At 34.0% G+C, this 11290-nt stretch overlaps 1 protein-coding gene across 1 annotated transcript; it reads left to right on the forward strand.

Annotated features, from left to right (window-relative positions):
• Nucleotides 1–9571: 9571 nt before the first annotated feature.
• On the forward strand, nt 9572–10942 carry LOC113848015 (peamaclein-like). Its single transcript, XM_027477365.1, has 2 exons — nt 9572–9692; nt 10758–10942. Exons 1-2 carry the CDS (start codon nt 9611–9613, stop codon nt 10940–10942), a joined length of 267 nt encoding a protein of 88 aa, XP_027333166.1. The 5' UTR covers nt 9572–9610.
• The last annotated feature ends 348 nt before the right edge of the window (nt 10943–11290 follow it).

The raw sequence follows: 11290 nt of genomic DNA on the forward strand, positions 1-11290 counted from the left end.
AATAAAATTAAAATAAAATAAATTTTCTGTTTAAAGTTTCTTTTCACGTCAAACTCATGTTTCATATTTATACTAAACTCTTTTTTTTTATTTACTAATTTTGTCTTATAATATGACAAAACTCTAAGAAAATGAAATTTATCAAAATCAACTTGTTTCGTTTGGAACAGAGATGAAACACTTATAATTAAACACATGTCAGCATTTCTGTCTCATATATAGAGAAAATTAAAGATCAATTTTGTTCACACCTTAGACAAAACTACGACATAATATTATTAATTTTATTTGTAGCAAAGATAAAATTGCATAATCTTGACATGTGGCATAATTATGTTAATCACAAAGGCGATTTCATAATTGATTTTTACAAGTCTCTTTATTTTTGTATTATTAAGAAAATTAGGAAACTTTTTAGAAATATCTGTTTGATTATATTTAACTATGTTTTTAGGAAAACTAACCAATATGCTAATTGGATGGCTAAATTAGGAGATGAAGTTAGGTTGTCTTTTTATTATTTTAATAAAGCTCCCACTTCTCTAAAGCCTTTTCTAAGGGTGGATGTTCTTCAAGTTTCTTGCTCTAGGATTTTAATCTAGTTGTGTTGTATTTTTTTTTGGGCTTTACAAGCTCTGTTTAACAGCAAAAAAAATATATTTAAAATATTATAAATAGGTATATGTCACGAGTGCAGAAGAAATACTGGCAAAGGAAGTGCATGGGAATACCGTTACAAGGGTGGGACACGTGGATGCTAATGATGAAATCATGGTGAACCGCAAAAGTGAGAGGAAAAGAGTAACTAACTCTGCGCTCAAGGATTACGTTTGGGGGTTAAAGTAAATATAAAAGGAGAAAAATAGGAAATGGGGGGGGTGTGTGGGATTTATGATCTGTTCTCCCCTTCCTCTGGCCCTCTCTGGGATTTCTTTTATTCAATGTTCTGTTATTCCTAGTAATTTTGTATCCCTAACACTGCTTTGGTGTTAGCCTTCTTCATTGTAAGAAAACTCATACTTAATACATAATACGATACAGGACCTCGTGCTTCATTTAATTGTTGTGAGCTCGACTGTTTCATTGGTGATACCTCACATTTGGTGCTTTCATTGAGAGATACCTTCTTCATTGTAAGAAAACTCATACTTAATACATAATACGATACAGGACCTCGTGCTTCATTTAATTGTTGTGAGCTCGACTGTTTCATTGGTGATACCTCACATTTGGTGCTTTCATTGCCACCATGGCTGAGAATACTCGCTTGAAGGAGCTGGATGCTAATGTCAAGAAGATTTTGGAGCTCATGGAAAAGCGGGATCAAGATTATTCTGCCAGGTTTACGAAGCTCGAATTAGCTCTCGAGCACGTGACCAGTAAGCAATCCATCGGTGGCTCGAACTCAAATGCGACGCATGCAAACCCACAACCCTTTCAGGTGCGCAACATCAAGCTGGATTTCCCACGCTTTGATGGATCAAATGTGTTGCAATGGATTTTCAAGGCGGAACAATTTTTTGAGTATTATTCTACTCCAGATTTATACCGTTTGACGATTACAGCTGTGCATATGGACAAGGACGTGGTTCCTTGGTTACAGATGATGAGTAAGAATAATCCGTTCCAATCCTGGGCTGCTTTTACTCGCGCATTAGAGTTGGAATTTGGTCCCTCCCCATTTGAATGTCCCCGCTCTACTTTGTTTAAGCTCTCGCAATTAGGTTCGGTTAATGATTATTATATCGAATTTACTGCTTTGGCTAACAGAGTTACGGGGATTACTGTGGATGCACTATTAGATTGCTTCATCAGTGGATTGAAAACCGATATCCGCCGTGATGTAATTGCCCAGAGTCCTCATTCCCTCCTTAAAGCCGTATCCCTTGCTAAGCTATACGAGGACAAATATAACACCTCCACCAAACCATCTTATACCACCACTTATTCCAGAAACTTTAACACAAAACCATCCCCATACCTAAACACCAACCAGCAAACCACATCCCTACCTGCGATTCTGCCTAACCCTTCCCAGAAACCTTTTAACCAACCCCCTAAATCATCTAATATCAAAAAGATATCTCCAGCAGAAATGCAGATCAGACATGAGAAGGGCCTTTGTTATACATGTGACGATAAATTTTCCCCTACACATCGTTGCCCTAACAAACAATACCTATTACTTCATATAGAGGAAGTTGATGATCCACCTCCGGAATTAGAACCGCCAGACTCCGTATCCGTTCCCTGTCCTGATGTTACCCCTGAGCATCATGTTTCTTTTAATGCCTTGAATGGCTCCTCCAGTTTGGGCACTATGCGATTTCATGGATCGATAAACGGTGTCACTGTCCAAATTTTGCTTGATAGTGGGAGTTCCGACAATTTCTTACAACCTCGCTTGGCTCATTATTTGAAGTTACCTATTGAGCCCATTCCCAGTTTTCAAGTCCTGGTTGGTAATGGAAATTCTCTCATAGTGGAAGGATTGGTCAAAGATCTGAAGGTCATGATTCAGGGGCATACTATCAAGTTGCCAATTTATTTGCTTCCTGTATCTGGTGCAGATGTTGTTTTAGGTGCTGCTTGGCTTGCTACATTGGGACCCCATGTCTCAGATTATAGTGCTTTGACCTTGAAATTCTATTTGGAGGATGAATTTGTTACACTACAAGGTGATCAGTCTAACGTACTAATTCTAGCTCAGTTTCACCATATCAGACGAATGTGCAACACTCATGCCATTGCAGAATTTTATACACTGCACTTTCAGTCCCAGGAGGTTCCTTCAGATCAGTGGCTTGACTTACCTCATGACATTCATCCGGATTTGGCTCTGTTGCTACACACCTACAAAAGGGTGTTTGACAAACCCATTGGGTTACCCCCAGACCGGTCCCACAACCATGCTATTCCCTTAATTCCAGATAGCAAGCCTGTTAAGGTCCGTCCCTATCGATACCCTCACAGCCAGAAAGAACAAATCGAGAAAATGGTTGAGGAGATGATACATGAGGGAATCATAGCCCCTAGCACTAGTCCTTTTTCTTCACCGATTCTCTTGGTTAAAAAAAAGGATGGGACATGGCGTTTTTGCACTAATTATAGAGCATTAAATGCCATAACAGTCAAGGATTCTTTCCCTATTCCTACTGTTGATGAGTTGCTTGATGAACTCTTTGGAGCTAAATACTTTTCTAAGTTAGATCTTCGTTCGGGATACCATCAAATACTTGTATCTCCACAGGACAGATTTAAAACAGCTTTTCGGACACACCAAGGCCACTATGAATGGCTTGTCATGCCATTTGGCCTCACCAACGCACCAGCCACCTTTCAAAGTTTAATGAATTCGGTGTTCCAAGGGCTGCTTCGAAAATCAGTATTAGTGTTCTTTGACGACATCCTGGTTTACAGCCCATCTTGGTCCTCACATTTGCAACACTTAGAAGCTGTCCTAAAAATACTTCAGCATCACCACCTTTTTGCCAAGTTGTCTAAATGCCATTTTGGCTTGGAGGAGGTTGATTATCTGGGTCATACGATATCAGGCAAGGGCGTTACTATGGATCAGAATAAAATCCAAGCTGTTTTGGATTGGCAACTTCCACAGTCCCTTAAACAACTGCGAGGCTTCCTTGGACTCACGGGGTATTATCGGCGATTTATTAAAAGGTATGCAGTTATAGCTGCCCCATTAACTAATCTCTTAAAGAAAGACAAATTCCATTGGGACTCTGCTGCTACTGACGCTTTTCACAACCTCAAGCGAGCCATTACTGAGGCTCCCGTCTTAGCCCTTCCAGATTTTACTAAGCCTTTTATACTGGAAACTAACGCCTCTGGTACAGGTATTGGTGCTGTTCTGAGTCAAGCCCATCACCCCATTGCATTTTTTTCAAAAAAATTATCTCCACAAATGCAGAAACAATCAGCCTATGTGCGGGAGTTTTACACCATTACAGAAGCTATAGCTAAATTTCGTCATTACTTGTTGGGACATAAATTTATTATCCGCACCGATCAGAAGAGTTTGCGCAGCCTCACTGATCAAACCATCCAGACCCCGGAGCAACAGGCATGGCTTCCTAAATTCCTCGGATATGATTTCACCATAGAGTACAAGCCTGGTTGTGACAATCTGGCTGCGGATGCCTTATCTCGGTCTTTCTTTATGGCTCATTCTCAACCTCAGTGGGATATCATTCCTAAGGTGCGTGCTGCTATTGCTGCAGATCTCAAATTGTCTGAAATACTTCACTTATGTATTCAAGGCACCCCTCCTCACCCGAATTATTCTGCTCAAGACCAGCTACTATTTTGGAAGAATAGGTTGGTTCTTCCTTCCAACCATCCTCTTATACAGCAAGTTATGAATGAATTTCATAATTCCCCTATTGGAGGACACGCGGGGAGAGCAAGGACACTGGCTAGAGTTGCTTCTCAGTTTTATTGGCATGGTATGCAAAACGATATTAAAATTTTTGTCCAAAATTGTTTGCTCTGTCAACAAGCCAAGACCATTACTTCTTTACCTGCTGGACTGCTCCAACCCTTGCCAATTCCAGTACAGATTTGGGAAGATTTAGCTATGGATTTTATTGTTGGTTTACCTCCTTCCCACGGTTTTACTGTGATTCTGGTGGTCGTAGACCGTTTATCTAAATATGGTCATTTTGCTCCACTCAAAGCCGATTATTCAAGCACGACGGTAGCAGACATCTTCATGCATTCCATTGTTAGATTACATGGTATGCCAAAGTCGATTGTTTCGGATCGTGATAAAGTGTTCACTAGCAAATTTTGGCAGCAACTGTTTAAGTTGAGTGGGACAACTTTGGCTATGAGCACCGCATATCACCCGCAATCTGATGGTCAATCCGAGGCACTTAATAGATGTTTGGAGATGTACTTACGATGTTTCACAGTTGACAATCCCAAGAGCTGGAGTAAGTTACTCTCATGGGCTGAGTTTTGGTACAATACCTCATTTCAGTCCAGCATTGGTATGACTCCTTTCAAAGCAGTTTATGGTCGAGATCCTCCCACAATCACCAAGTATACTTTAGACCATCAAGACCCTCCCTCTCTGCAGGATTTATTGCTGCAACGTGACTTAATTCTTCGCCAGTTGAAGAATAATTTGCTAAAGGCTCAGCACTATATGAAGAAATATGCAGATAGGAAACGATCACAGTTGGAGTTTAACGTGGGTGATCTTGTTCTAGTTAAGCTTCAACCTTACAGGCAACACTCAGTTGCTTTGCACAAAAATCAGAAATTGGGACTTCGATACTTTGGTCCTTTTCCAGTTTTGCAGAAAATTGGTTTTGTGGCTTACAAACTCCTACTTCCAGCTTCTGCCAAGATTCACTCCGTGTTTCATGTTTCTTTGTTGAAGCCATGCAAAGGTGAACATCAGCAACCGTATGTTCCTCTCCCACTGTTGACTGATGAATTTGGTCCTATTGTCCAACCATCTAAGATATTGCAGTCCAGAATTATTTTACGTGGGCTCGATCAGATTCCTCAGGTTTTGGTCCAATGGGAAGGATTGGATATGACTAAAGCTACTTGGGAAGATCTATCCTTATTCCAGGGTGTTTATCCTAACTTCAACCTTGGAGACAAGGTTGATTTTTATGGGGGAGGAAATGTCACGAGTGCAGAAGAAATACTGGCAAAGGAAGTGCATGGGAATACCGTTACAAGGGTGGGACACGTGGATGCTAATGATGAAATCATGGTGAACTGCAAAAGTGAGAGGAAAAGAGTAACTAACTCTGCGCTCAAGGATTACGTTTGGGGGTTAAAGTAAATATAAAAGGAGAAAAATAGGAAATGGGGGGGTGTGTGGGATTTATGATCTGTTCTCCCCTTCCTCTGGCCCTCTCTGGGATTTCTTTTATTCAATGTTCTGTTATTCCTAGTAATTTTGTATCCCTAACACTGCTTTGGTGTTAGCCTTCTTCATTGTAAGAAAACTCATACTTAATACATAATACGATACAGGACCTCGTGCTTCATTTAATTGTTGTGAGCTCGACTGTTTCATTGGTGATACCTCACAGTATACATTAAATATTTTTAAATTTAAATAAATTATTAATCTTTAAAAATAACACCTCTGTTTTAATCTCTATAAAAATTTTATTCAATTTTACAAGGATTAAAATTTAAAAAAAAAAATAACATTTTAAAAGACTAATAGCTTATTTAAACTTAATTTTTTTATAAATTTAGAATAAAAATTATTTTAATTTTTTAACATTTAGAACACACGTTGAAGACGCAGGTATATACGAATTTGATTTAGATTGAATTGAATCATTTTATTAAATTAGACCTATTCAAATCAGTGTATTGCAGATAATAAACTTTAACAAGACAAATAAAAATTTAAATTTAATTAAACTTATAAAAAATATGCTCAATTTTAACATTTTTCCATTTCTGTAGAACTTATAAACTCCACTAAAGTAAAAATTAATAAATAATCATTTAAAATAGTCTATGAGATAAAGATGGTAATATAACTCAGGGAGAGGCTAAAATTTTTGGCAAAATATTTATAAATATATTATCTAATATATTTAATATAATTATTTATTGCTTAAAATATCAAAATATTTATTTTGTAAATTATGTATTGTAAAAATATTTTAATATTGTAATAACTGGTCAATTATAAAAAAAAATATTTAAAACAATATATTAGTAACATTTTCGAAGTTATCTACATGTATATCAAGTTAAATTGTAAAACTCAGTTAAGATGACATGTAATATCATAGAATAATAATACATTTTCATTGGCCACGATTATATCCATCTTGATCTTTTTAAGAGGTTGTTTAAGAAAATAATTTTGGAAGGGAGATGAGAAAAAAGATAAAATTTATATTTAAAATAAATATATTTAAAATTAATATTTATTTTAAATAAAAATATAAATTAATATATTGATATAAATTTAATATATTAATTATATATTTATTATCATAAATAATATATGATTTTTAATTAAAAATTAAAAATATATCCTCTAAAAAATCCCTCCCATACTTATCATAAAGGACTAAATATTTGCTTCCGAATAACCTTGTTAAAATGCAAGTCAGAGATTTCATTGGGATGTGGGTCCAACCAAGGATGTAGTTGAGTGAATATTTATAGATTTAAATTTAAATCAACTTGATTTAATAAAATTAATTTTTTAAAATAAATTTATATTAATGTAATTTATGTTTATTTTAAAAAAAAATACTCTAACTAAATTTAATATAAACATTTGAACTTAATGTAAAAGCCCCAACTTATAAGTTTAGAATTAAAACCAATTTCATTTGTAAAATAATAAATTGTATTCTCCAAAAACTTACGTGTATATAATTTAGTTTTCAAACTGTCATTTCATAATAAATCAATCCATATTTTGAAGTTGACTGCAGTTGAGAACTGAATCTGTTATACAAATAATGGACCAGAGAATTAAATTATCATAGATTTGATAGATTTGAAACCTTTAACATTTAAACAAATTTATTGTAAAATTGACCAGTATATACTCAAATTTTTAGGGACCAAGTTGACGTAACTTACTGCTTTTTTATGGCACTCAGAGTGTCCTGATGAACAAAAATCTAATAGAAAGAAAAGTGTTGTTTATTTGAAATCACCAAATATTTAATGAAACAATTGAAAAACAAGAGTACGTATATTAAATTCTTAAAAGCTTGAGATTCAACCTAGGAATCACCAAATATTTAGTGAAAGTTTTCTTTAAAATAACACGAGGAGGAGAAGGATTGCACTTCTAGCCGGTCATGAACTAGAACTACAGGACAAAATAAATGCGACTTTCCCAGCTAGCTGGCAAATTTTGTAATAAATACTTTTAGTATCTTGTTTATTAGTATGAGTATGCTAAGGTATTAATAAAAACAAACTAATAAATAAAAAAAATTACGTTAAAATACATTAAAACTATCGTGAAAGTGTTCTAATAATAACATTTTTTATTAGTACTTAAGATTTTGACTAATATTTGTCATGCTAATACGAAGCAAGAAGGTGCATTTGGGGATGGGGCATGGAGAGGGGAAAATGACATTGGCACCGACACATCACGTGAAACCGCACAGATTCAATGGCCAACACAATTACAAAGCGACCATAGTCTCCTATGGTGGAACCATCTTCTCTTTTCCATAGAATCTAGAGAGTTCGTAAGAGGAAAGCTCCATCTCTTCCCATGCCCCACCACTTCCACTATTGCTAGCTGCTACAACTAAGGGTTATTAAGTATTTACCTTACCAATAAAGAGACCTAGGGTAGGTGTCACGCTGCCAGATACTAACTCATATTCCAGGATACCAATAGGTCCATCTACTTTCTCAAATGCAAATGAAACGATAAATAATGGGTTAACATGTTCGGTTGATACTTGATTGAGACAATAAAATTTTGTAGGTTGATTATCTCTATAATATGAGAGTAGGCTAAATTGGGGTAGGCTAATAGAAATAGGAGAAAAACCAAAATAAAAAGGTGTGCTATTTAATAAGAAACAAATTCTGTTTGTTTGCAAGAATATATATATATATATATATATATATATATATATATATCATATTAAAAAGTTTATATTAATTATAAAAAAATAAATATAACCCCAAAAATCTATAATTTTATAATATTATTTTTTATTGTTCAAATAAAAAATAGTTATTGTTTATTAATTTATTTTCTATTATTTTTATTCTAATTTCATTCTAAAGTGTAAATGTGTAACCCAATCTCCATCTATGAATGATTTAAGAAAAAATAGTATCTGACTCTGATTATATTTAACTTTATCCACTGTACACTCATAATTGACTGGATCAAACAGCATTAAATAGTAAAAAGAAGATTTTTGAAGTTTATTGGGTGCGAAATATTGTAGACAATCCATTTGTAATTCTACAAGTCTTTACTGAAATGTGTACCACATTCTGACATTCAAATAGGACAAGTGACATTTATAAATAGAAAGGCCTACTAATATTCTCTTAAAAGAAAAGATAGAGAATGGAGGATTCAGGTACCAAAGTTGAAGCCACGTAAACAAAGCTTTAGTGCTGTTTCTTCCGAGAAAGAACAACTCATACCATGCAATGAATATGGCAACTTGCCAATATCAATATGCAATGCAACGTCCATGTCCATCACATATATAGGGGACAAATGACAATTAAAATATAGGGATTAATAAATCCAAAATGTACGCAGGTTCTTCACAATATACCAAAACCACTAGCCAGCTGTGTCTAAGCTTGCAACTTTGATGCCAAGCGATTTTACTGGAGAAGGGGTACTACATAGTAATAAAGTCTCATTGTAACACCTTCCTACTCCTTTCACCTACCCTTTATTTGTTACTATAAATAACCCCACTCACTGGCTCACACTTTCACACCGCATCCTAAATAAGCTTCAAAATTCAGAGTTCGTCCTCTGCTCCATCGCGTGCCACTCTAATTAACTACCATACCCCCTTCATCACAATCACATCTAGATATACTTCTCCTCCCTCTTTTCTCTTTTCTACACTGCGAAACCAAGATGAAGCTAGCATTTGCAGCTGTGCTACTTATGTGCCTTGTCCTCAGCTCCTCTTTGTTTGAAGTGTCCATGGCTAGATCTGGTATGCCTTAGCCTTGAGCATAATTAGTAGTAGTATTGCACTTTACATACAGCTTACAGTTGTGTTATTTAAATTATTAAAATTTTACACTGAATATGATACAATATATATTACTGTTTTTTCTCTTTAAAAAAACAGTAATTTATATGTATATTTTAATAATATACAGAAGATACTTAGGTGTCTCTCCCACTAACATTTTTTGTACTATTTAAGGATATTTAAAGGTACCCGTTTATATTTTATGATTTTGTTAATTTAATATTGAATATTAATTTTAAGTATGTAAATGTATTAAATTTTTATTGAAAATAAATATTTATCATATTTTTACATTCTTAATGTAATAATTACATTTTTTTTAATAAAGTTTATTATTTTAGTTTTTTATCCTCAATTTAGTTAATATTTTTATTTTAAATATATTATTATTATTTCAGTTCCTTATTTTCAATCTAAGAGTAAAAGTTAACAATTTTTTAAATATAAAAAAAATAATTAAAAAATTTATTCAAAAGTTGTAAAAGTACGCTCATGTAAATAATTTGAATGTATTTCAATATAATTTCTAATGAAAATATACACTCTTTAATCAAGCAACGCTTTTAAGATACCAGTTGAGAAGAACTTTTAAATATAGTTTTAGGATATTTATATAAAAAAATAATTGTATATAATTTAAATCTTTAAGTTGTTAAAAGAACATAATTGATTTCCTAATACTTGATAGCAATATTTTTTGAGTTTTATTTCAACTGACAACGGTACTTTTTGTTATACATACATTTCAATATTACATATGGCTCTTTTTTATTTATATGGGAAAAATAAATTAAAATATTAAAATATGAGATTTTTTTTAATAATTACAGGAATATGAAAAATAAATTTTTAAAAATTAATAATTTTTACTCTTTCCAATTTTGAATTTATATACCTGTATTAAGAATCATTAACTATAATTTGTTAACTTCATGTTTTTATGATTTTTTCAAAACATTATATTTTAATATATATTATTTTTAGATACATAATCTTTATTATTTCGGGTGCGATGTGAATCAGGTTATTGCTCCTCTATGTGCGCGAAGAGGTGCGCTAGGGCCGGGATGAAGGACAGGTGCCTAAGGTTCTGCGGGATCTGCTGCACCAAATGCAAGTGTGTGCCGTCTGGAACGTATGGGAACAAGCACGAGTGCCCTTGCTACAGGGACATGAAGAACTCTAAGGGCAAACCCAAATGCCCTTGATATTTTACCACGCATCAACCTTAATGAACCTTTGATTTCCTCACTGTATGCATGTATCTCCCATCTTTTGAGACATTCCATCGTGGACCCTTGCTAGTTCATTAAGTTTTCCTTACGTTTATGTACTATTACAGATAAAAAAAAAATATAGATATTTGGTCACATGCACGATGAGAGTGAGAATAAATCGGGTCCTGTTTGTCTTCTATGAATTTTGTATGTCTTAAGTAGGCTATATGGATAGTTAATAAAAGGAACACTTTGGTCAACAGCTTTTAAATGATTAATAAATTATAAATGGATTAGTTTGTATACAGAGGATCGGCTAACTCTCACGTGAGTAAGCGA

Source organism: Abrus precatorius, unplaced genomic scaffold (assembly GCF_003935025.1).
Source record: "Abrus precatorius isolate BTA unplaced genomic scaffold, Abrus_2018 Scaffold8, whole genome shotgun sequence".
Taxonomy (NCBI): Eukaryota; Viridiplantae; Streptophyta; class Magnoliopsida; order Fabales; family Fabaceae; genus Abrus; species Abrus precatorius.